This window comes from Poromitra crassiceps (genome assembly GCF_964638095.1).
Source record: "Poromitra crassiceps genome assembly, chromosome: 7".
Lineage (NCBI taxonomy): Eukaryota > Metazoa > Chordata > Actinopteri > Beryciformes > Melamphaidae > Poromitra > Poromitra crassiceps.
Window position 1 is genome coordinate 18,602,360 of NC_139628.1, and position 27,500 is coordinate 18,629,859.

Consider the following 27,500-nt stretch of genomic DNA (forward strand, 5'->3'; position numbering starts at 1 on the left):
TGATAGAATCCGACCCGACCCGGACCCTAATTGACCATAATAAATATGGACCCGGCCCCGTACGGGTCTCGGGTCGGGTCTAGCTAGCAGAGTGGCCGTCACACCGTGTCCTAACAGCAAGCGAAGGTCCAACTCATATCTGTCTGTCCACGATGAATCCGGTGCCACGTTTTTGTTTTCTACTGTTCTAAATTCGCATCGACAGTGAATAAATACTCTATCACAATGGTTAAATGAGTCTATGCAATGGATTTAACATGATGCAGTGCCGCCACACAGTGCGCTCAGTTTGGCAGGCGAGGATTTAATTTGTGCCTATATATCTATAACAGCCTTCCTAGTCCACATGTGTGAGGGACTGTGGATCAGATCAGACCTGTATCTATATGTAAACAAACCATCAGCTGTGTGCTGGAGTACCACTGTGAATATTTGGTGCACTTTATTCAGTAATAGTCTACTACTAGAATAATTTCTAGTCAAATATACATGTAATGTTAACATCAATAAATCAGCACCACATTCATGTTGACACATCAGTTATAGGTCGAATCACCGTAAACACCAGTGATCAGTGGTCAGTGGTCAGTGGTCTGCATCCTCCATGGTGGATCTGGAGGGAAATCTGCTGGATGGCTTTTTACAGCACAAAACAGGAAGAGATTGTGTTCTTCCACACTGAGCAAACGGAGCCAATGCTGATCAAAACGCATGAAACAGCCCTTTAAGATCTGACATCAAGTCAACACGGCAGCTCAAAATACATGGAACTTATTTTGAGTGTAATGGTGAAATGGGGCATAGATCTTTTTGTTGGTGACACAAAACAGCAGCTGGCCATCTTATCTGTAGGCTGACTGTGTGAATATAAAGCAAGGCAGAGCTTAGAGAAAACACACCGCTCTGCAGAACCTGTCTCTGCAGGAAGGAAACCACACATCTGAATCCATTCACTGCAAAGATCAAACATGATGAATATCAAAGTAGCTTCGCTCCTCTCTCTCTCTCTCTCTCTCTCTCTCTCTCTCTCTCTCTCCCCATCTCTCTCTCCCCGTTTCTCTCTCTCTGTCTCTCTCTCTCTCTCTCTCCCCATCTCTCTCTCCCCGTTTCTCTCTCTCTCTCTCTCTCTCTCTCTCTCTCCATCTCTCTCTCTCTGTCTCTCTCTCTCTCTCTGGTTATCGACCCACGGCGTGTTGGACTCACCCTGTGTCCTCGGAGGAGACAGATCCAGGAATAGGTGTCGATCGCTAGCACCCACCACGGCTCGTAGCCCATCGATTAGCTATCGATCAGGCATTGATTATCTATTAATTAAGAGAGGGCAGAGCGTGAAATGCAATAGCCACTCCATACTGCTTAGAGGTTTTTTTTGTTATTGCTGCAGTGTCAGCTTAATGTCATTTTCATATCATGTGTTGCAATTATGTTTAGAAAAAAAATCTGGAATTTTCAAAATGTTATTCTTCTAAAAAAAAAAAAAAAAAAGCCAGGAAAGGAACTGCTATAAACACATTGAGTCAATGGATGATTTTACATGTAAGATTTCAGTGCAGTGTCTTGGTCCTCTTGTTTCATCCATCAAAAAGTCCTTTATCTCAGAGGTTTTCAAAGTGGGAGCCGGGCCTCCCCGGGGGGGGGGGCTCCAAGCAGTTTCAGGGGAAGCTCAGTGAATGGAAGTGGAAAAATATGACATTAGAACAAGGAGTTCTCATAATAGCCTAAATGTGTGTGATGGGTTCAAGAGATAATTCAGAGCTGTAGTTTTGGGGAATTTGACATTTCTCTCCACTTTCCCAGAGTCAGAAACAAAGAAATGCCTTCAGACACACCTTTTTATGTATTCTGAAGCATGTCAAACAGCAATATCAGGCTATCTTGGCTTATTGTGTCTATGGGATCAAATAATAATGATCTCATAGGCATCCAGAAGTGAGGAGATGGGGGGGGGGGGGGTCCTCTTTCCGAGCGTAGTCTGGGGGAGGCCCACAGTCTCAGGCTTTGAAACTCCTGCTTTATCTGATAGCAACAATCCAGTCATCTAGTCAGGCCTCGCTGACGCTGACAGAGTTGGCATGCAGCCTCTCCTCTCTCTCCCCGGGGATCACCTGTGGGCTCCTCCACTCTGGAGCTCTCCGTGGTGCTGAACCTGTCATTTTAGCCACTAATAATTGGCCATTTTGCCCATTTAGTCGGTCCTAATGACCTAATTCAAAAATTAGCAGACGGACGGACGGACAGACATTCTTATTATAGGATTGACTCTTTGAAATGAGTGGGTGGGGTTTTACTGGTTTTAGAGAGAGACTGAGAGAGAGTCTTTGTCTTCATCAGTGTTGACAGTTAGAGAGAGTGTTAAGTAACTGTAAGGTCACGGGTTCAAACAGTGTGTTTGCTGACCTTTGACCCCTCGGCTGAAAGGTCAACCTGTAGGTTTGTCTCAGAGAGGAGAAACTCATTCATACTCACCATATTGTGGAATAGGGCGTCTGGGTAGTTCAGCGGTAGATTCCCTGCCTACCATCACAAGGGCCGTAGGTTCGAGTCCCTGTGTTACCTCCGGCTTGTTCGGGCATTAGGGCTGCACAATTAATCGTATCGTCATCGTCATCGCAATATGAACATGCGCGATAAACACATCGCAAAGACTGCCTGAAACGCAATGAATAACAAAAGTGGTTTTATTTACAGGCGTCATGCATTCCCACTCAGCATCTGATCGTTTTGTCTTGTGTTGTAAATCCAGCGTACACCTTACAACAGTGCGCTCCGCCCCTCTGCCAAAGCCCCAACACGCTGTGTGTAGTTTCAGCTAGAGTCAGTGTGTATTTTTTTATTTCTTTATTCAGTGGGCATAGGCTATGTTTGGGATCTATGTTAGCATTATTAAAGCAGAAAGACATAGGAACTCTATAGCTAATATGCATACTTTGATCTTTGTTTATTCGTATCGCCATCGCTATATTGAACAATGTTATCGCACATCGCAGATTTTCCTCATATCGTGCAGGCCTATCGGCCATCCAGGCACAATTGGCCACATCTGCCAGTGGGAAGGTAAAGAGTTATGTCCTGGTCGCTGCACTATAGTGCCTCCTCTGGTCAGTCAGGGTGCCTGTTCGGGGGCGGGAGAGGAACTGGAGGAATAGTGTGATCCTTCCACGCGCTACGACGTCCTGCCGGTGAACCTCCTCGCCGTCAGGTGAAAAGAAGCGGCTGGCGACTGACTGCACATGTATCAGAGGAAGCATGTGCTAGTCGACAGCTCTCTCCAGATCGGCACAGGGGGGAGGAGCAATGGCCGGGAAGGAAATACATTGTGGAATATGATTAAGTTGTACTGTACTGAAGTCAATGGTGACTGGTTTGTCACAACCTCCCTGCTGTGTGTTATATGGACAAACTGCACCTGTGTTTACACTGGCATGAGGGGGAGGAGCTAACTTCACCTGTGTTTACACTGGCATGAGGGGGAGGAGCTAACTGCACCTGTGTTTACACTGGCATGAGGGGCAGGAGCTAACTGCACCTGTGTTTACACTGGCATGAGGGGGAGGAGCTAACTGCACCTGTGTTTACACTGGCATGAGGGGGAGGAGCTAACTGCACCTGTGTTTGCACTGGCATGAGGGGCAGGAGCTAACTGCACCTGTGTTTACACTGGCAGGAGGGGGAGGAGCTAACTGCACCTGTGTTTACACTGGCATGAGGGGCAGGAGCTAACTGCACCTGTGTTTACACTGGCAGGAGGGGGAGGAGCTAACTGCACCTGTGTTTACACTGGCATGAGGGGCAGGAGCTAACTGCACCTGTGTTTACACTGGCATGAGGGGCAGGAGCTAACTGCACCTGTGTTTACACTGGCAGGAGGGGGAGGAGCTAACTGCACCTGTGTTTACACTGGCATGAGGGGGAGGAGCTAACTTCACCTGTGTTTACACTGGCATGAGCGGGAGGAGCTGATGACAGAACACTATGCTTCAAAACAGGAGTCCAAAAACCAGTGGGTGACGTCACGATGACTCCATCCATATTTTTTAGACGGTCTATGGTTTCACCGTCTGGTGTAACATTTCTGTCAGTGAAAAGTCTAGTAGCTTGCCCTGCACTGCGGTTTGTCTAGCTAACCACAGTGGATGGCAATATAGGCTGTCTAGCATTCTTTCTCTCCGGTCTTCCTCCCTTCCTGTTTCCTCTCCTCACTCTCCTTCCCTTCTTCTCCTCCTCTCCTCTTCCTCCTCATCAGACTCCTTATCCAGTCAGTCCTGTCGCAGCAAATAAGCTTTTGTCTTATTCCGGCCAGTCACAGCTGCCCAATTAATCCAATTATCCAATCAGAGGTGGAGTAGATGCTGATCGGAACTTGGAGATTCATGAGACTTGTTTCTTTAACCTTCATGACTAGATTACAGGAAAACACACCCAAACGCGCACGCGCACGCGCACGCACGCACGCACGCACGCACGCACACGCACACACACACACACACACACACACACACACACACACACACACACACACACACACACACAGCGTCCTCAGATGCCCTTGAGTGTTTGATCACAGGCATATGATTAGAATCGATCCAAAATGCTATGTCTCTCTCTCTCTCCGTCTCTCTCTCTGAAATTCAAGCTTTATTAGTATGACATATGATATGCCGCTAAAGCATTTAAATCACAGCACATCAAACTAATAATAATCATCATCATCATCATCGTCATCATCATCGATAACAGGACTAAAATCAACATCTAGTTCCACCCTTGTGTCAGCCCCATTCACTGGCAATGCTGCCCCCCCCCCTAGTGGCACAAAGTCAACATGACAGTAACACATTTCCCAATGCTTCCACCTACACGTCTGTACTTTGAGCCGGGAAGACTTGGTCAAAAGGAAAAGAGAAACTCAGGGGAAATAATGAGCGATGATGATGATAGGGGGATGTCCCGGATAAGGCGGGGCATCTGTAGCCTGGGTAAACCCAGCCCCCACGTGACCTGCTCTCAGACCTTCTCTCAGTCACTAGGGTCTGGCGGACGAGCCAGTTGATAGATCAAACTTTTCCCAAACCCAGTCGGGAGAACGGCGAACACATCTTTCCCCCCGAGAAACGCCACTAGTGCACGCTCTTGTTCTGGTTTAATTGCAGTGACTGAGTCTATTTCTGCTATAACTGAACTGATCGCTGTTCTCACTTGATTTTCCTCAACGTAGCTGTTCATAGCCATAGCTAGTAGCTCGGGAGCTATGCTTTGGAAAGGCCAAATGCTAATGGCTAGCAGTGCTGAAGCCGCTGCAGCTGTTATACGTCATTGACAAAGACGCACTCTCTGATTGGCCGATCACGGCAGGACTGATGTTGGCAGTCACGCCGTCACTCATTGGCTGCGATTCTCGAGGGTCTGCGCCTCGTCCCAGAAACCGGTTTGAATGGCTCGTCCGCCAGACCCTAGTGACTGAGAGCAGGTCTGAGAGCAGGTCACGTGGGGGCTGGGTTTACCCAGGCTAGGGCATCTGCTCGTATTTCTCCAATCACCTGCATCAGTTTGAACGTCCTCCTGTCTGAAGCAACGATAACAATAACGTCAACAGTTCATTACGACTAGATCATAACATGCTCAGTAAAGCAGGGAGAGAAATGAGACAATACAACTCTTCTTCAACTCATGTTTTCCATTCAAATCGGCTGTTTCGTGAGTTTTTTTCTTCTATTCTAATGCTCTCTCTCTCTCTCTCTCTCTCTCTCTCTCTCTCTCAGTCTCTCTCTCTCTCTCTCTCTGTCTCTCTCTCTCGCTCTCTAATTAAATGTCTGCTATCTCTCCCTGAGGAGTACCTTGTAGGAGGAGGAAGCATCATTCCCTGGTGTAAATAGGCAGAAGCAGATTGGTGTGTGGGTGTCAGCATCTAGCTTGCGTCTGCCTACATTATACTGTAGCTATTAAAGTTGTTAATCATCTCAAAGTGGCACCAAGTATCATTATTATTTTTTTATGTAAAGCTGCAGCGTTTTGGTTTTACTGGCCTCAACGCTAGGACTTCTGGGTAATGAAGTCCTCAAAATCATTTGGAAACTTCCAAAATCACAAGGTGAAAACAATACCAGCCACGTTCAAAACAGTCGCTCTCTTTGCTGCCACAAATACTTTAGCCCTCAAAGCCGATCTGTTTCCTAGACCAGAACTGTGCAGTTTTTTACTGTTAAGTATTGACAGAATTTCATATTTCATGTTACATTTTGGATTTACACCCGTTCAAATGAACAGTCTGTTACTGAAGACCGTCCAGCCATGCCAACCATCTTCATCCATATTCACAATCCAACATGGTGTCTGAGCACTAGCAGAAAATTTGATGGATATATACTGTATATATTGTAGCGAATCGGTGTTACACGTATTGGGGGGTTTCCGTGTGTTAACTAGGAACTGATATGTGTGGGTGTGTTCCTAGGGGGAAGGGGATATATGTGACCAGCGGCCGGGGCGGAAGGCAGTCAGGCTCTGTGAGCGAGCTGGCCGGGTGGTTGCATGAAGAGCTAGCAGCGAAGCTAGCGGCTAGGATCTGTTGTGAAGCCAAGAATAAAAGCCTGTACCAACTTCAAGTCTCCGGTTCCTTGTAACGAATACCCGATCCGTTACATTGGTGTCTAGGAGTGGGATCGATAACCCTCTGCGACGGCCGAGAAGGGAGAGGGTGAGAGGAGGAACGGCAAAAGAGACTGTGTGCGGTGTGGCTTTTGGGCTCAAGACCTAGCGCTAGTAAGTTAGCTACCAGGGGTGCTAACTGCTAACTGCTAGCTGCTAAGACCACGTGCGATGGTGCGTGGAGAATGGCCATCGGTGAACGGGAGGAAAGGGGAGCTGACGGCGGGGATCAGCTCGATGCTGGCGGGCATGGAGGCCCGTGTGTTGAGAGAGGTCGGACGGCTGGTGGAAGAGACTCCTGCCTGTGCAGTAGAGGTGATGCGGGCACTGCGGGAAGTCATGCAGCGGGTGGATTTGATGAGCGCGGAGGTAATGCAGCGGGGAGAGCGGCCGGAGGAGCCACGGAAGAGACTGTGTTGGACCTGCGGAGAGCCAGGCCACGTGGCGAGGTGGTGCCGAGGCGGTCCCGGGAGACGGACCGGGTATGCGGGACAACGACATGGACAGCAGGGAGCCTGCTGGGCATGTGGCGCGATCGGACATCTAGCCAGAGAGTGTCGAGAAGCTGTCGGGGACTGGAAGACAGCGAGAGAGGAGAGACGTGCAGGCGGCGGACAGGTGAGGCTTTGCTGGACTTGCCAGTCGCCGGAGCACTTGGCCAGGGACTGCACTGAGAGTGTGGAGGCCGGAGGTGAGACACGGGCTGGGGAGAGTGTGAGCAGCCGGGGAGAAGAGAACGTTGTGACGGATAGGAGAACGGTGCTGCAGGGGAACAGCCAGAGGGAAGAGAGGGACATCGTCTGCAGCGTTGTTACAGTCGGGAGAGCGACGCTCGTGTCTCCGAGTGAGCGAGGGGGGTTACCGCCGGGGGAACCGGCCCAGCCTGACCGCTATACACCCCCTAACGTTGCACTGCGGAGAGCCGAGGGGAAGATCGACGCCGGTGGTGTTCGCTCTGCTGTCCTCAACAAGCCGCCCCCTGGAGGAGGGGGACGGAAAAACGAGCGAGTGCGAGGCTGGGAGGACGACGCCAGGGTCATCTGGAGAGTCGACGGGCGCGAGTGGAGACGCGGGCAGGCGGAGGACGCGGATGTCGATCCGGTGCTCGTTCGTGCATTTGGCTACTGGGACAAACAAAAGGGGGTTTAAAAGAAAAGTTAAGGAAAATGTGGGGGCTTGTGTTTGAATTGAAATGTGTGAAAAAGAAAGGAAATAATGCAAAACTAGACATTATGGAGTGCCTAATGGGAAACTAGACATTATGGGGGTACCTAATGGAAAACTAGACATTACGGAGTACCTAATGCAAAACTAGACATTATAGTGGGTGTAAAAAGAAGGGACTAATTGTGGGGAATTGAAATGTTGTGGGGTTTGTGGGAATTAGAATTTGATGTGGTGATGGGAAAAATGTTGTGTTGGGTGTGTTTTGGTACAGGGGGATATGTGTGTGGGTTGTGCATGTCGCGTGGAAGCGACATTAAAGTTGTGTGGGGGAAATGTAGCGAATCGGTGTTACACGTATTGGGGGGTTTCCGTGTGTTAACTAGGAACTGATATGTGTGGGTGTGTTCCTAGGGGGAAGGGGATATATGTGACCAGCGGCCGGGGCGGAAGGCAGTCAGGCTCTGTGAGCGAGCTGGCCGGGTGGTTGCATGAAGAGCTAGCAGCGAAGCTAGCAGCTAGGATCTGTTGTGAAGCCAAGAATAAAAGCCTGTACCAACTTCAAGTCTCCGGTTCCTTGTAACGAATACCCGATCCGTTACAATATATATATATATATATATATAAGCAATATCACACGAGAGGGAGTGCGGTTGTTGGCTAATATTGCAAAGCTGATTAAAAAAATGACAAAAAGCTGAGAAAATATATGATTTCTCTGTTTATTCCTCCGCCAACAAAAATAGTTCCCTCAGCTCTCTGCTTTGCTGAAAATGTAGCCTAATCAGCCTAATTAACTGCAGGCTGTCTACTTTACTACTGTCTACTCTACAGCTGTGAAGCGTTTTGTTGATTAGGGCAGCTGTGAAGCGGAGTGATCTACACACAGTGAAGCGCCAGTGCATTATCATGAAATATTGGCACTGGTAGGATCCCTCTTGTCCAATCAAATTGCCCGGCCGGAACTAACTGTTGTATAAATATATACATATATATATATATATATATATATATATATATATATATATATATATATATATATATATATATATATATATATATATATAGTGTCAGTTAAAGTGGGGGCACCAGTTGGAGTCGGTGAAGTGCATTGCAGTAGTCGAGGCAGGAGAAAGTAAATGCATGTAGGCTGTGGCCTTAAGTAAATCAGACACAGGAATGATCTGATTTAGGATGTTTTTGAGTTGAAAGAAGCTTGACTGGACAACAACTTGACCAAAGACTATATAATGACCTCAGATGATGCATCATCATTTCATTTTAAAACGTTTTGGGACAGTCAACTTTTAACATCACGAGGCAGGCAAACAGATTCAAGGCTGCTGGAGAGAGAGAGAGAGAGAGAGAGAGAGAGAATGAGGAGAGAGAGAGAGAGAGAGAGAGAGAGAGAGAGAATGAGGGAGAGAGAGAGAGAGAGAGAGAGAATGAGGGAGAGAGAGAGAGAGAGAGAGAGAGAATGAGGGAGAGAGAGAGAGAGAGGGAGAGAGAGAGAGAGAGAGAGAGAGAGAGAGAGAGAGAGAGAGAGAGAGAGAATGAGGGAGAGAGAGAGAGAGAGGGAGAGAGAGAGAGAGAGAGAGAGAGAGAGAATGAGGGAGAGAGAGAGAGAGAGAGAGAGAGAGAGAGAATGAGGGAGAGAGAGAGAGAGGGGGAGAGAGAGAGAATGAGGGAGAGAGAGAGAGGGGGAGAGAGAGAGAGAACAGATGGGGTGTATGAATGCATCAGTGGTCTAAAAGGTATAAGCTGTAGTTTGTGGTGGTATGTGTGTGTGTGCATGCATGTGTGTGTGTGTGTGTGTGTGTGTGTGTGTGTGTGTGTGCATGTGTGTGTGTGTGTGTGTGTGTGTCTGTATGTGTGTGTGCGTGCGTGCGTGCATGTGTGTGTGTGTGTGTGTGTCTGTATGTGTGTGTCTGTATGTGTGTGTGTGTGTGTGTGTGTGTGTGCGTGCGTGCGTGCGTGCGTGTGTGTGTGCATGCGTGTGTGTGTGTGTGTGTGTGTGTGTGTCTGTATGTGTGCGTTTGTGCGACTTACATAGTCAGCAGCACCCGAGGGTGCGTTTGGAGTCTTTCTGTCATTATTGCCACCACAAAAAAGAAGAAGAAAAAAACGCTGTGTCTTGTGAACACATCAACAGAGAACAGCATCTATAATTCAAAGCCTGCAGAGCATGAAGTGTCTCAGCACAGCGCCCCCTGCAGACCAAAATGCACAGTATCTGTACATACGATTTTTATGAATGAAGAAACATAATGCTTTTACAGTGTATTTTATCCTCATTGACGGCCATGTTGTTTTTTTAATATATACTGTAGCAGGCCAGGTTTATTCAAAGGTCAGAGTGTCATCAATCAACACATAAAAGTATGGTGGCCCTGAGGGTCAAAAGTTTCAAAACACAACATTTCACAAAACAAATAAAAAATGTCTGAAATATTGTGTTTTGTGAAATGTCATGTTTTGACCACTGTAAGCTCTTAATTCAAGTCCATTTATTTGGTTATTATTAAGGATCCCTATTGCATATATCAATCAATCAAAACTTCATTTATATAGCACACGTTTCAATTTTGTACATTTGAAATGGAGCCTAATACAATGCACTTTGCATACTAATATGCAGTAGCAGTAGTACTTGTAGTGGGCCAGTAGAAGTAGTAGTAATGCTATAGGCTACCCTTAGTAGTAGCAGTTTTAGTGGCTCATTGTGTACTTTTTGATATATTTTTGCTGTGAAAATGACCAATAGAAACCTATTGATTATCACCACAAAATATCAGCTAATGGCATTTTAAACCAAATATGTTTGTATTGGAGTCTGCATTTAAAATACATTGGTCAAACGGGGACAAACAGATCTGTTTTAAAGGGACAGTGCTACCCTCATATCAGACTGAACTGTCAAGTTGCTACACTCCATTTCCATCTTCTAGTCTGAGATTGCCCTCTGTTTAACCAATTTCCATGAGGGGAATCCCCCAGGGGAATTCCGTTTTCCATAACCAATCACTAGAGACCAACAGATCCACCTGAATCTAATGTTAGTTAATCCAGTGGGGAGAACGAAAAAAAACACATCTCAATTTGAATAAATGCCTTCAAAGCTGTTCACATTTCAAAGTGCTACTTTTAACGGCTGTGGCTCAGGAGGTAGAGCAGGTCGTCCACTAATCGGAAGGTCGGTGGTTCGATCCCCCGGCTCCTCCAGTCCGCATGTCGAAGTGTCCTTGGGCAAGACACTGAACCCCAAATTGCTCCCGATGGCTGTGCCAGCACCCTGCGTGGCAGCTGGCCGCCCTCGGTGTGTGAATGGGTGAATGTAGGCACATTGTAAAGCGCTTTGGATAAAAGCGCTATATAAATGCAGTCCATTTACCATTTACTATTTACCATTTAATTGATTTAAAACTGTCTCTATAGCAGCGTCTCTCTCATCTATGGCAGCCGCCATTACTGTTATTACTCCTCAGTGCACTTGATAACCGCCGGCATTAGTTCCGCCCGGTGCACTGTTCATTGACACTGATTGGCTAATTGTTCGTCGCCCTCGGTGGCTAATCATTCTGTCGACTGAGGAAAAGTCATTTGCATGTCACGATGTCAGACAGACCAGAAGCAGCCAAGACTCAACTCAGTGGAGAGGGTGGATTGGAAGGTCTGGACTGAGGCAAGGACAGAGCAAGATATGTGAACTGTAACAAGAGAGAGAGAGAGAGAGAGAGAGAGAGAGAGGGGGGGGGGGGGGGGAGGGAGAGAGGGGGGAGGGAAGGAGAGAGAGAGAGAGGGGGGGGGGAGGGAGGGAGAGGGCTAGGCAGAGTGAGGGAGAGAGACAGAGGGAGATAGTTATGTAACAGTGTCACCACAGACTAAACCTCTAAATGTCTAAACTTACCTACAAGATGAGGGTGTGTCTGTGTGTGTGTATGTGTGTGCGTGTGCACGCGCGTGTGTGTGTGTGCATGCGTGTGTGTGTGTGCGCGTGCACACATATTGGGTTCTTGGAAACAAGACGACCCCATGCAGTGCTTATGAGAAGCCGCATAGCTTGAAAACATTGAAAAACACGCTGCAGTTGAATCACTGTCTCCTTGGCAACTGCATCCTCCTCCTCATCTGTCTGTCTCTCTCTTCCTCTCTCACTTTGTTGTTGTTACTGCTATGTTTGACGTATGTCTCTCTATCACTCTCTCTCTTTCAATCTCTCGCTCTATCTGTCTCTGTCTCTCTCACATACACACACACACACACACACACACACACACACACACACACACACACACACACACACACATACAAGTACACACACATACAAGTACACACACACACACACACACATACACACACACACACACACACACACACACACATACAAGTACTTTCTCTCTCATCTGTCTCCATCCATCCATCCATTTCTCTCATTAGAGGTGCTTTGATCAAATGTCATGTCCTCAGTAACTAACACACACACACACACACACACACACACACGCACAGTGCTCAGGTGTGCTAGCGGTGATATATTATAAACACACACTTACCTTCACGTCTGCATGGTTTGTTAGTTTGATAAAGTAGCGTGCTGCAGCTGCCACACACACACACACACACACACACACACACACACACACACACACACACACACACACACACACACACACACCAGAATAGACTCAGTCGGCTGTCTATGTGATATGTGATGTGTTTCTGTGTGTATAGGCTATATCAAATTTTACAGTGAACACAACACATCTATGTGCATGTATGAATATGTGTATACTGTACATGTATGTTACAGTATACTACACTATACTGTACTATACTGTACTATACTGTACTATACTATACTATACTATACTATACTATACTATACTATACTATACTATACTATACTATATTATACTATACTATAGTATACTATATACTGTAATATCATAGCCATGACAAATCACTTCCAACTTGTTGATCCTCTTCAGGGAGGGGGCAGGAAGCAATGGAGGTGATGGGAAATGTAGTCTTAATGTCGAGAAACACTACAACTCACAATACTGCTGGAGTGAGATAGAGGAGAACAATTGACCAGTCTCTCATTTGTTAAAGTCCCTGGAAACCAAAATCCACAAAAACCTTCTAACTATTAAATTTAGGGTCTTATGTGAGTAATTGTTTGCCTCAGAAAGTAGTTGACATTAGTTTCAACCCTAACCCCCAAAATCGACACTTTTCTACAAGGTCTGGATGTCCACTTCCTCATTGAAGAGAGCGGTGCGCATGATCTTATCACGTCATAAGATTTAATCGAATCACACACATGCACGCACGCACGCACGCACACACACACACACACACACTGACACACACACAGTAGCGCTGTGCACTCGCAGCGGCAGAGATCTCTTCCCCTCTGTCAGCGCCGAGCATCGAGCGAACACACACACACTCCATCTCTCTTTCCTTCTCTCTCTCTCTCCTTCTCTCTCTCTCTCCGTTTCCCTCTCTCTCTCTCTCGGAGGAGACCTGCTGCAGACGGGACACGCCCACACAGTCCGCGGGAGAAAAGACGGTCTAAAATCTAATTGATTCTCATGACTTTTGTCATGACTGTCAAACCTAAATTTATATACTTTGCGACGTTCATCATCATTCAAATTTGGCTGGTGGCTTATTAACATAGGTTCCTGTGATGTGATGAACTCAAAATGCTAAATAATAAAAACATATTTCTCGTTTCCAGGGACTTTAATGGTAATAATTATACCACACTTTATTTGACAGACGTCGATTTATTTTTATTTTTGTATCAATGCAACTGTGAGCTGTGGTGATTGTAGCTGTCACCGATTTCTTCTCAAAAGACTCTTCTTTGTGGAAATGCAGCCTCGTATCCAGCCCACACACACACACACACACACACACACACACACACACACACACACACACACACACACACACACACACACACACACACACACACACACACACACACACACACACACACACACACACACACACACACACACAGCCCCGTATGAATCACAGTTTTCATCCCTCTTCATATGGGCCTGGACCCACGCCCATCCACTGTGCTTATTCAGGACAGATACTGTCCGGGACAGCTGATTGGCTGGTCGATGTAGGCGGCGGCGTTACCGATGACACATTACAGAGCACTGCAAAAACACACCTGTATGTTAAATAGCTATTTAGCTGTTAGCTACGTTAGCTAAGCCCACTACTGCTGCTGTAACCACCGACACCGGGCTCAAAACGCCAGTGTGAGTGACCAAACGTTTGGCTTGTTAACGATTTGGAGTCACGCTCTTTCCAGGAACCCATCAGCTTTGAAATCCGGTGGCTGGTTGTTGAACTGCGTGTGGCTTGCAGCTAAAGGTAACGTTAACGGTTGCTGGTGTATAGGTACGCGGATGTCCACTGAGCGGAACAACCTATTAGCCTTCAGTTCTTATCAATTGAAACTCTTTGGCGCAGAATCGTCGAAGTAGCCCTGCTTCGCTACTGCGATTGGTCAAAGGGTTTGATGATTGACACAGACAGCAACCAATCAGTTGGGGCTGAAACATGCGTCTGAATCAGTGGCGGGTAGGCTTGCCTCCAGACAGTAATGAAGGATTCATTGGTGCTGTAGTTACCAGGCTAGACAAGTCCCTCTTAAACGTACAATATGTAATTTTCTGCCACTAGGGGTCTCACACTCAAACCAATAACAGAAGACGTAAAAGCGATAATTTATTAGCGCTTGCGCGTGTTTAAGACCGGGCGCAGCGCAACGCAGATGACTTGGGGGCTTGGCGTTCCCAAGTCATCTGCTATAGAGAGCCGCAGGGATGATGTATTTTTGTAGTCAGAACGCGGAAGTCCCGGACTTCCTGGTTCTTCACTGTTTCTGTCTATGGGATTTTTGAATGGGTTTTTGCCGCGATGCTTCTAATAATCTCTCTGGGCAACGCAAGTTTAATCAAACGCAAACCAGAGTTCAGTCGGATGATCTTCACACATGAGGACAACTTTCACGAGTTTTGTAGCGTAAATGCGAGCCCTAGAAGTAAAAAGCTCGAGCTAAGCTAATCCAGAACTACACACTGTCGCATAGGCTTCCACGTCACGTCAGCGCTCAACCTGGACTGTTGTTGATGTGTGCACTGATTACCCCGGGCTGAACCAGGTGAGGGAAAGATAATTTCCGTGTTCGTCCTTTGAAGTGGTGACGTTATTGACGTATAATATCCCCATCGACTCAACAGTGTAGTCTCATTTAGCCGTTTGCTAGCTAGCCGCCCTTTTAACGGCACGTAAAAGCTTCAAAATTCATAAAAGTGGTCCTCGTGTGTGAAGATAATATTACTAAACACTGGTTCGCGTTTGATTAAGCCAGCGTTGCCCAGAAAGATTATTAGAAGCAAAAACCCATTCAAAAATCCCATAGGCGAAAACAGTGAAGAACCAGGAGTGTTAGCATCGATGATTTCCGGACTCATTCCTGCGGCTCTCTATTGTCGAGACAAGTCCCTCTTAAAGCTGCTTTTCATGTTCACAAGCGGTTTGCATTCTGGAACATGTTTCTGTCAATGTGTGCCTCTTTCAAAACGTTGCGTGCTCCTCGGTCCAGTGGGCATGGATATGTAGGCCTAAGCGTGTGCATGTGCGTGTGTGTGTGTGTGTGTGCGTGTGTGTGTGTGTGTGTGTGCGTGTGTGTGTTTGTGTGCACTAATGCGTGGGTGGTCAGTGGAAAATCCTACCCTCCTCTAATCCTCTTCTGCAACCCGAGGAGATTAGCCAGCGAGATGTGTCACTCTCTGGAACTCTGTGTGACTGACAGACTGACACAGTCTCTCTGGAACTCTGTGTAACTGACAGACTGACACAGTCTCTCTGGAACTCTGTGTGACTGACAGACTGAGACAGACTCTCTGGAACTCTGTGTAACTGACAGACTGACACAGTCTCTCTGGAACTCTGACTGACTGACAGACTGAGACAGACTGGCTGTCGACCAAAGACCTCTCGAAGATGGCAGCAGACATGATTTACAACCTGTGGACCCTCAGTGTGGACGTGAGCTAAATCTATTATGTTGTCAATATAGTAATTAGGTAATGAGTCTCCTTGTACTGGCTCCATAGAAATGTGTTCCAAGCAGCTAGAGGCAGAGAGCAGCTGGTGCAGGTCGTTGTGGTGTAGATCTATTCTTCAGTGACGTTCTCAGTCAATGTGAGAACAGGTGGATTTGTTGTCTTATCTTCAGCACTAGTCTCTACTCCAAAACACTCTGGAGTTGGAGATTGAGAAGAGCTGAACAAACTGTGAGCTAACTCTTTTCTCCCACTCTTTGTTGTATTTTTTTCAGTATTTCGCCCACTCGGTCCTGGCATTGTTAGCGAAGTAGCTAAAGAAACACTCCATAATAGTGCGATTTTTTCCCTTGTGATTTAAAATTGAAACATCGTACTCATCCCGCCCCCCCACCCCCCCACGCCCCCCACCCACATGCCTGCAAGGGCCCTATCTACTCTGCCTCTGATTGGCTGGGAGTGGGGGTGGGCTAACGCATCACCTGACTGATTGTCACCTGTATGGGGGAAGGGAAGTAGCCTGGTAAACTATTCTGATAAGGTGTTCTCACATCCTGTGTCCTTCTATGTATCACTGTTATAACCAACTCCACTTTAGAAACAAGCCCAAGCTCAACACTGTTACTGTTACTGTTATAACAAACTCCACTTTAGAAACAAGCCCAAGCTCAACACTGTTACTGTTATAACCAACTCCACTTTAGAAACAAGCCCAAGCTCAACACTGTTACTGTTATAACCAACTCCACTTTAGAAACAAGCCCAAGCTCAACACTGTTACTGTTATAACCAACTCCACTTTAGAAACAAGCCCAAGCTCAACACTGTTACTGTTATAACCAACTCCACTTTAGAAACAAGCCCAAGCTCAACACTGTTACTGTTACTGTTATAACCAACTCCACTTTAGAAACAAGCCCAAGCTCAACACTGTTACTGTTACTGTTATAACCAACTCCACTTTAGAAACACGCCCAAGCTCAACACTGTTACTGTTATAACCAACTCCACTTTAGAAACAAGCCCAAGCTCAACACTGTTACTGTTATAACCAACTCCACTTTAGAAACAAGCTCAAGCTCAACACTGTTACTGTTACTTGTATAACCAACTATACTTTAGAAACAAGCCCAAGCTCAACACTGTCACTGTTACTGTTATAACCAACTCCACTTTAGAAACAAGCCCAAGCTCTACACTGTTACTGTTACTGTTATAACCAACTCCACTTTAGAAACAAGCCCAAGCTCAACACTGTTACTGTTACTGTTATAACCAACTCCACTTTAGAAACAAGCCCAAGCTCAACACTGTTACTGTTACTGTTATAACCAACTCCACTTTAGAAACAAGCCCAAGCTCAACACTGTTACTGTTATAACCAACTCCACTTTAGAAACAAGCCCAAGCTCAACACTGTTACTGTTATAACCAACTCCACTTTAGAAACAAGCCCAAGCTCAACACTGTTACTGTTATAACCAACTCCACTTAAGAAACAGGCCCAAGCTCAACACTGTTACTGTTATAACCAACTCCACTTTAGAAACAGGCCCAAGCTCAACACTGTTACTGTTATAACCAACTCCACCTAAGAAACAGGCCCAAGCTCAACACTGTTACTGTTATAACCAACTCCACTTAAGAAACAAGCCCAAGCTCAACACTGTTACTGTTATAACCAATTCCACTTAAGAAACAGGCCCAAGCTCAACACTGTTACTGTTATAACCAACTCCACTTTAGAAACAGGCCCAAGCTCAACACTGTTACTGTTATAACCAACTCCACCTAAGAAACAGGCCCAAGCTCAACACTGTTACTGTTATAACCAACTCCACTTTAGAAACAAGCCCAAGCTCAACACTGTTACTGTTATAACCAACTCCACTTAAGAAACAAGCCCAATCTCAACACTGTTACTGTTATAACCAACTCCACTTTAGAAACAGGCCCAAGCTCAACACTGTTACTGTTATAACCAACTCCACTTTAGAAACAGGCCCAAGCTCAACACTGTTACTGTTATAACCAACTCCACTTAAGAAACAGGCCCAAGCTCAACACTGTTACTGTTATAACCAACTCCACTTTAGAAACAGGCCCAAGCTCAACACTGTTACTGTTATAACCAACTCCACTTAAGAAACAGGCCCAAGCTCAACACTGTTACTGTTATAACCAACTCCACTTAAGAAACAGGCCCACGCTCAACACTGTTACTGTTATAACCAACTCCACTTAAGAAACAGGCCCAAGCTCAACACTGTTACTGTTATAACCAACTCCACTTTAGAAACAAGCCCAAGCTCAACACTGTTACTGTTATAACCAACTCCACTTAAGAAACAAGCCCAAGCTCAACACTGTTACTGTTATAACCAACTCCACTTTAGAAACAGGCCCAAGCTCAACACTGTTACTGTTACTGTTATAACCAACTCCACTTTAGAAACAGGCCCAAGCTCAACACTGTTACTGTTATAACCAACTCCACTTTAGAAACAGGCCCAAGCTCAACACTGTTACTGTTATAACCAACTCCACTTTAGAAACAGGCCCAAGCTCAACACTGTTACTGTTATAACCAACTCCACTTTAGAAACAGGCCCAAGCTCAACACTGTTACTGTTATAACCAACTCCACTTAAGAAACAAGCCCAAGCTCAACACTGTTACTGTTATAACCAACTCCACTTTAGAAACAGGCCCAAGCTCAACACTGTTACTGTTACTGTTATAACCATCTACACTTTAGAAACAAGCCCAAGCTCAACACTGTTACTGTTACTGTTATAACCAACTCCACTTTAGAAACAAGCCCAAGCTCAACACTGTTACTGTTATAACCAACTCCACTTTAGAAACAAGCCCAAGCTCAACACTGTTGGAACTGACAGACGTCTTTAGTGACATACAAGTGTCTCCACACTTTTCTTTGGTGTCGCACACCTGTGGAATTGTGTGACGTCGCGGACACCGTCGTATTACAGGCAAGATGTTTTGACACTGATTTGGACTCAGAGGAAGGTGACAATGTTACTGTAGGCTATTGGAAACAAACAGCCGGGGGACACCGGCTCACGGTTACCATGGAAACAAACAGCCGGGGGACACCGGGTCGCGGTTATCATGGAAACAAACAGCCGGGGGACACCGGGTCGCGGTTACCATGGAAACAAAACAGCCGGGGGACACCGGGTCGCGGTTACCATGGAAACAAAACAGCCGGGGGACACCGGGTCACGGTTACCATGGAAACAAACAGCCGGGGGACACCGGGTCGCGGTTACCATGGAAACAAAACAGCCGGGGGACACCGGGTCACGGTTACCATGGAAACAAAACAGCCGGGGGACACCGGGTCGCGGTTACCATGGAAATAAAACAGCCGGGGGACACCGGGTCGCGGTTACCATGGAGAGGAGATGACTGAAACCTTTCGTCAAAGTCTAAATGACAAACGACTCTTTTATTTGTGTCGAGTGACACTTATCAAAGTGTCAAGCGCCCCATCATAAATCAACCTTAATGCCTGCTTGGATCATTCAGCTGTCAATCATCAGACAGCGTGATGTTGTGGCTGCCAGGCGGTATGAAGAAGCAGCAAAGATGGTGATACTAGAAATTTGTGGGGGCAATGTGGGTGTGCAACCCTCTTTGTCTTTGTCTTTATTTAAGATCCCCATTAGCTACAGCACAGCTGCAGCTATTCTTCCTGGGGTCAAACAACTTGCATAGTTTCAAGATATCACATACAAAATTTACATTCTGTATAAAAATACATTCTGTACAAACGGTACAACTTCAGATATTACATCCATACATACATACTGTACCTTTCAGGATATTGCATAGTCAGAATTACCTATATACCATTACAGATGTGTAGAATATACATAAAACTACATCACATATTATGTATACCTATATATATACCATTACCATATCTTATATATATAATTATACATATAACTATTATCATCACCATATATATTAGCTATGTACATGCTTCAATATGCTCTATATACATATGTATACACATACATACATACACACATACACACATATATATATATATATACATATATACATACACATACATACACACATACATAGCATTATCACAGTAGTAAGTGCTGTTTTACCAATCATTTAAAATGTTTTTTGCTTTTCTTTTGTGTATTATGTGGGAAGGGTGTTCCATTCCTGCATACCTCTAAACATGACAGTTCTTTTCATCGCATTTGTTCTAACTACTGGAAGTGTAAAACCTCCTGCAGTAGCATGTCTAGTTGAGTATGTGTGCCTGTTATGACTTAGAGTTACATTTTCATACAGAGATAAGGGGCCTTTAGTGTCAAGAATATTCCACATAAACATAAGAAGTGAATAGAGTAGTCTATTTTTTACAAATGACCAAGCCAAGGAGCTGTGCATGGCTGACACATTTGTTTTATTATCACAAAGAAGTGCAATCCTAGCTGCTTTATTTTGTACCATCTGCAGTCTCCTTAGATTGGTCACTGCAGCACTAGACCACACCACTGGACAATAATCAAGATACGACAAAATTATAGCTTGAATAACCTGCTTGAGAATCACAGGCGACAGAAATTTTGCACATCTTTTAACAACAAAAATCCCTCTCACGGCAACATGACAAACATTTGGGTTTGTTCAGATGTTTCCTGGCAACAAAATGTATTATGCATTTGATGGCAGCAACAGCAATGAGGCCCCCAAATTTGCCATTTGTTATCACCTCAACTGTCGCTTCAAGCTTCCCCGAGAACCACATTCTAACTCTCTCTCTCTCTCTCTCTCTCTCTCTCTCTCTCTCTCTCTCTGTGTGTGTTTCTTCTTACAGAAAGTCAGTGAGAGGGTTGGAGGGGTAGAAGGGACCAAGCTAGACGATGACTTCAAGGAAATGGAAAAGGTAAATCAATCAATCAATCAATCGATCGATCGATCTATCTATCTATCTATCTATCTATCTATCTATCTATCTATCTATCTATCTATCGATCGATCGATCTATCTATCTATCTAACTATCTATATATCTATCATCTTTCTATTTATCTATCATCTTTCTATCTATCTATCTATCTATCTATCTATCTATCTATCTATCTATCGATCGATCGATCTATCTATCTATCTAACTATCTATCTATCTATCATCTTTCTATCTATCTATCATCTTTCTATCTATCTATCTATCTATCTATCTATCTATCTATCTATCTATCTATCTATCTATCTATCTATCTATCTATCTATCTATCATCTATCTATGTCTGCAATCTGTCTGTCTGCCTGTCTCACATATTGCCTTGCCTGGTGTGTTTGCAGAAGGTGGACACCACCAGCAGAGCAGTGCTGGACATCATGACCAAAACCACAGAGTACCTCCAGCCCAATCCAGGTAGCCTACACAACACACAACATTTCCCTCTGTGGGACAGAGCTCACCATCAGATGAGACATAAGCCGTTTTCCCACATGCGTACCGGAAAATTACCTGTAAGTCAATATCGGACATTTCCCTGAATTTCCCTTCACACCTTCACGCTCGCATATGGGAATCTAGCAGCGAAATTGCCTGTATGTTGGGGGGCGGGGGGAGGGGGGAGCTTATTTGGGGGGTCGGCAAAACTCGAAATAAGTTCGCTTGTCACACAATAAATCACACTCGTTTGACTTAAGAGCAGCGTCAAGCCGCCAGCGTAATAAACACAGCCGATTTCCCCCCTCCCCTCTCTGCTCGAGAGAGGCCAGTCCTTCACTGTCCTCCGCACTTCGCAGCAGCCACACAGGACAGACACAGCGAGAATGGCAGAGGCTTGAGCTGCCCAACGCTTGTATGTATGTAGAGAAAGCAAATGCACGAAGCGAAATGTGGAAGTAGTTTGCTTTGATGTGCGCGAATGATTAGATGATGCACTTTGAAGAAGTTGGGATCCGTGTCTGAGAGAAATAGTTGCTGGTTCGATGTTTATCCGTTCACCTGCGTCGCGTTGAAGCACTTTTTACAGACTGGCTTCGTTTGATGTGTCCGGGCTTGCCTTCGCCTTCGGAAATCAGCACGCCCACACATGAAGCTGACATAGGCTACCGCTCTTATTATCACAAGATCATTTCGCCAGTTTGCTTTAATGTGCGCGAATGATTAGATTATGCCCGCTGGAACATTAAGCAACTGTGTAGGCTACACCTCGCCCATGAGAAGGACCAGTGTCGCGGAAAATGACTGGACCCGTTTTCCCACTTGTGTCCCCTTAAGAGCATACCGCTCTTCTGACTGGCTCGAAACTGGTGAAATGTCCGCGACGGCGGGGTCGCGCTTATACCGGAAAACAACTTTCCCACATGCAGGCATTAGACCACGTTCCGGTCATTTAGCGGTACAAAGCGCATGTGGGAAAACGGCTTAAGGTAGCTAAAACAATCAATTTCCTGTGACCCTCCACTCCACCTCTGTCCCCCCGGCAGCGTCCAGGGCCAGGCTGAGTATGATCAACACCATGTCTAAACTCCGCGGGGGGGAGAAGGGTCCGGGCTACCCGCAGGCGGAGACCGTCCTGGGAGACGCCATGCAGAGGTTTGGCCGGGAGCTGGGGGAGGAGTCCAGCTTCGGTGAGTGGGAAGATAATGTAATATATGATGCGATGGCTGATGTGGTATCTGCACAGACGGCCTATCAACATCCTCTAGGTTGGAGTTTTGTGCCGTCTTCAAAACAACTCGTAACTATTAATTTTGAACTCTGAGATTTCCGACTCCCGACATCATTGTCGAAATGCGGGTATCATTTCAGAGGTCACAGTTTCCGAGCTGTAAATTTGGAGTTTGGAGAGCCGTTCAATTCATAACAAGTTGGAGCTTGTTTCTTCTGAGTTCCGAGTTGTCTTGAACGCAACGTTAGTTCTACAAACATTTCTCAGTGCCAGAAATAATTTGATTGGCTGAGTTCAACCTCAGTGGGCGGAGCCAAAGAACCACAGTTAAGGCCGTTTCACACAGATGCGGTGCGGAATGCGTCGCGAAATGCGATGCGAAATTTCGTACGGATTTTCCGCATTGCAAACTATACACACAGGTCCGGGTGCGAATTATTCGCATTCCCACGTTCATTTTCCGTCTGCGGAAAAACAGTGAGCAGAGACCACGATGGAGTCAAGCAGTAGTAGTAGCAGTGATGATGACCTGCTCCCCATTTTGCTGAGAAAACAAACGAGAAAGAGGAAAATAAGGTTCTGGGTTCACCCAATTTGAGAGAGGCGCACAGAACATGGCGAGTTTCATCAGCTGGTCGAGGAGCGCCTGTATCACAGTCGCTTCAGGCAGTCTATTTCAGAATGGGAGTTGAGCAATTTGAGGCTCTGTTGGGGATGATAGCCCCTCACATAATGAGGAAACACACAAACTACCGCAAACCTATCGACCCTGAACAACGACTGGCAGTGTGTTTGAGGTGAGCATTTTCATGTAATTTATTTTGTTTACCATCTTTTGCTTTAAAAAAAATCACGATATACGAGGGATCAGTGTTTGTAAACAAACGACGAAACTGGGGGGAACGTTCACGCTAGGAAGGCTATAGATAGCCTGTAACGTTACAGTAGGCTATGAACACAAATTGAATCATCACCATGCCAAACAGCAGCGCAGCTCCATACTACAATGTGACGTCAGTTGTAAATAAAGGATTTCATTGGTCAAACGTATCTTGCCGCATCCGAAAATCTGCGGAAGTCAAAGTCCGTGCGGAAAAATAAACCCCCGCACGAATGTTCCGCCTCGGTGTGCAAGGTTCAATTGCAACTCATTAAAACATTTTGTTGCAAATTTCCGTGCCGAATATTCGCGCGAAAATCCGCACCGGTGTGAAACGGCCTAGTCTGCTAACTCTAGTCTGAGGCTCAGTGGACAAGAGGTAAGAGAGGAGGAAGCTAATAGTATGAAGCCTAGCACTCTGCTGCTAACTGAAAAATACTATCTATCCTAACTTATCTATGTTAGCTAGTTAGCTAGTGTAACAGTGTTGTGTAGGTGGTACTTGCAGCAAACCATGTTAAGGGCTTGCCCAGGGGTGGATACGAACCGCTGACCTTCGGCTTGCGGGTCGGACACGCTAACCACTCCACCAAGAGAGCTAGCTCCCTTGGTGGAGCTGATTAACGTGCCTTTATACTATATACAAAACAGGTCAGTAGCACGACTCCACCTGTTTTTTTTTCAACAATATCCTCATAATAATAATAATAATAATAATGATTGGATTTATATAGCGCCTTTCCAAGGCTCAAAGCGCTTACACAGAATCATTATTCGTTCACACCATTCGTACCGGTGGTTCAGAAGCGTGGCAGCCACACATTGGCGCTCAACGGTCCCGCCGAACCACCATCATCATTCATGTCTACATTCATACCAATCATACCAATCATACCATTCATGTCTTACATTCATACCAATCATACCAATCATACCAGGCAAGGAGGGTTAAGTGTCTTGCCCAGGGACACAACGATTAACAGCTGGGAGGGAGCGGGGATCGAACCGCCAACCCTTGCGTCATTGGCCGACCCGCTCTACCTCCCGAGCTAAAGCCGCCCTGCTTATAATGCAGTCATTATAAGCAACCTGAAGTTTGTGAAGGCTCGCTTTTTCTTTTTTTTACTTCAGCCACAAGGGGGCAGTATAAATATGGGTGCAGTATGCCCTAAAGAGTCATCTTTACATCATCAGAACATGAGTGGAATTTCCTTACCAACATGTTTGCCTGTACATATAACAAACGGCGCTGTCTATTAGTTACTACAAGTTTCCCAGTTAGTTCACGAAAAAGGCCTTTTGGCTCCGCCCACTGCAGTTTAACTGAGCCAATGAGATCCTTCGTCGTGGGGAAGCAGCGAGTGGATTTGCTGCAGCTCTTTGCTTCCTGCTTGTTGTTTTAATGGATTCTCCTGAGAGCCTTGCAGATATCAAAACTTCCCAGAAACCATTTGGCAGACAGCCAAGTTCAACATCAGCACAAACAAGCCCAAACTTTTCACAATGTGATACTGAACACATAAAAACAAGCTTCGGAAACTGTTTTGATCTGAGGTCAGAAAGATGCTTAGGGCCTGATTTCACAAAACGATGTAGGCAGCAGCTCTGGACGACTCACTACAGACGTCATCTTTCATGTTGTTGCTATATTTAGCAGCCAAATGAAACATAAACATCTATCCAAAATGTTTGTGGGGTTTGTTTGATTTTATTTGGAGCATACTTAGAAGTCTTAAAAGGATGGCTTTACCGGTAATCAACCCACTTTGTATCATTAATAATCTTGGTAATATAAGCACATGAGCAGTGTTTACCACTCAGGTGTTTTCCTCAGGAGATCTCCCATTTCCTCCCCTGCCAAAGCACTCCATTCTGACGTGTTTCACAGTAGCGGAGCGTACACCGGGGCAGAGGGTGCGCCCGCCCCGGGCCCACGCCCCCATCAAAAAATTATATATTTTTTTTTTTTTTTTTTTTTTGTATGCCAGGCCAGGCCAGGCCAGGCCTGAGTGTGAGAGCAATTCAATCAATAGACAATAACATTGGTGTGATTAAAATGAGATATTCCACTAAATATGGCTAAAACAGATTCAAACATGCAAAAAAGGCAATTTTTTCTTCGCCGCCGGCCTTAATTGGAGCGGGGGGGGGGGGGGCCCTAAGAGCTTCGCCCCCCGTGGGCTGATAGGGTCACTCCGCCCCTGGTGTTTTACGTCACAACGCGTCAGAACGGAACTGCGGAAGTTCTGCTGGAGGTGTTACAGGCTACTAGTGAACCGGGGTCGAGCAGCAGGCAGGCTGGAGGTAGTAGCCAGGTGTTACTTACAGGCTAGTAGTGAACCAGGGTCGAGGCTGTAGCACAGCAGGCAGGCTGGAGGTAGTAGCCAGGTGTTACTTACAGGCTAGTAGTGAACCGGGGTCGAGGCTGTAGCACAGCAGGCAGGCTAGAGGTAGTAGCCAGGTGTTACTTATGGCCCATTTCCACCGCTGGTATCAACGCGGCCCCGCACAGCTCGTCTCGCTTTTTTGTCTCATTCCACCGATCAAAAACATGGACAACCCGGGTTGATCGGGGTTGAGTCGTGCTGCTTTTGGTCCCTGCTCTGTTGAGGTTCTAGGGCTGTGGACCCGGTACTATATGGTGACGTGAAAACACTGCAGACGACTGATTGGTCAGGCAGAATCGTGTTTACTGTAGGCATCTACTGTCAATGCTGGATACCAGTTGAGTTAGCTTACCTTCTCTTCTGTTATGTTATTTCCATCAGTCTTTTGTGTTGCTGCCTTTGCCGCTGGTGAAATAAAATCGATCTCCTTGCTCAGCTTTAACATGGGCTCCTCGGGAAGCCCTTTGTAGTTGGCTCCGCTAGGCCGCAGGCGAAGCCGCGGTCTTGCCTGTTGAGCTGCCGCTGGGGTTCTCCTCGTAGCGCCTCTCCCGTCCCCGCGCAGTGCATGCATGTGAGTTTGAGTAACAACAAAGTGATATCCATTCTCCTGGCCGATTGTCACATTTGCCCATGTACACTGTAGGTCATTTAGAGGCACCAGTATTTCATAATCAGTTTAAAAGTTCCGTGTATTGATTTCAATCTAACGTTTTACTTATAGCCTACTTCGGCTATGGGCGGAGGGCAGATATGCGGTCGCTATGACGACCAGGTGTGGGCGGAGGCAAGTAAACTTGCTATGGAAACAGAGTCTATATCAAGTAGAGCCGAGTAATACCAGATAGAGTGGAGCTGTACTGTGCTGTTATATGTGGTGGAAATGAGCCATTACAGGCTAGTAGTGAACCGGGGTCGAGGCTGTAGCACAGCAGGCGGGCTGGAGGTAGTATGCCAGGTGTGAACTGATGGACTTAGAGCTGTCCACTTGTGATCAGATCGACCAAGACGCATGTTACAGTAAGACCAGGTCTGAACAGACCCTCCCTCCCTCTCTCCCTCCAGGCTTGGCGTTGATCGATGCTGGGGAGTCGATGCGGGAGCTGGGGGAGGTGAAGGATGCTCTGGACATGGAGGTCAAACAGAACTTCATCGACCCGATGCAGAACCTCCACGACAAAGAGCTCAAAGAGATACAGGTCAGCACCTCCATGACAAAGACCTCAAAGAGATACAGGTCAGAACCTCCACGACAAAGACCTCTGGACATGGATGTAGACTGCAACTTGACTTGTTGGCGGAGGCATACAACCGTGAGGTGGTTATTTCTAGTTTTCTATAGTTATACGTAGTGATTAGAAGTGACTAGATGAATTTGCCACATGCCAACACGTCTCCATTGATGCCAGGGTGACTCCCAACTGTGTTAGGAGACATGTCAGTGACAAATGAATAACTTCTTCTCGTCTTCCTCCGCAGCACCATCTGAAGAAGATGGAGGGCCGCCGCCTGGACTTCGACTACAAGAAGAAGCGTCACGGGAAGGTCCAGGACGAGGAGATCAAACAGGCGCTGGAGAAGTTCGACGAGAGCAAAGAGATCGCCGAGCAGAGCATGTTCAACCTGCTGGAGAGCGATGTGAG

At 46.1% G+C, this 27,500-nt stretch overlaps 1 protein-coding gene across 2 annotated transcripts in view; it reads left to right on the plus strand.

Annotated features, from left to right (window-relative positions):
* Positions 1-27,500, plus strand: part of sh3gl2b (SH3 domain containing GRB2 like 2b, endophilin A1) — a gene marked incomplete at both ends in the record, with an annotated part of 59,190 nt that overhangs the window by 27,688 nt on the left and 4,002 nt on the right. For both annotated transcript variants that reach the window (XM_083639764.1, XM_083639765.1), the window contains 5 exons: positions 20,782-20,850; positions 21,269-21,341; positions 22,409-22,552; positions 26,923-27,056; positions 27,337-27,495. In XM_083639764.1, the coding sequence (XP_083495890.1) occupies positions 20,782-20,850; positions 21,269-21,341; positions 22,409-22,552; positions 26,923-27,056; positions 27,337-27,495 (579 nt within the window). The remainder of the gene's footprint in view (positions 1-20,781; positions 20,851-21,268; positions 21,342-22,408; positions 22,553-26,922; positions 27,057-27,336; positions 27,496-27,500) is intronic.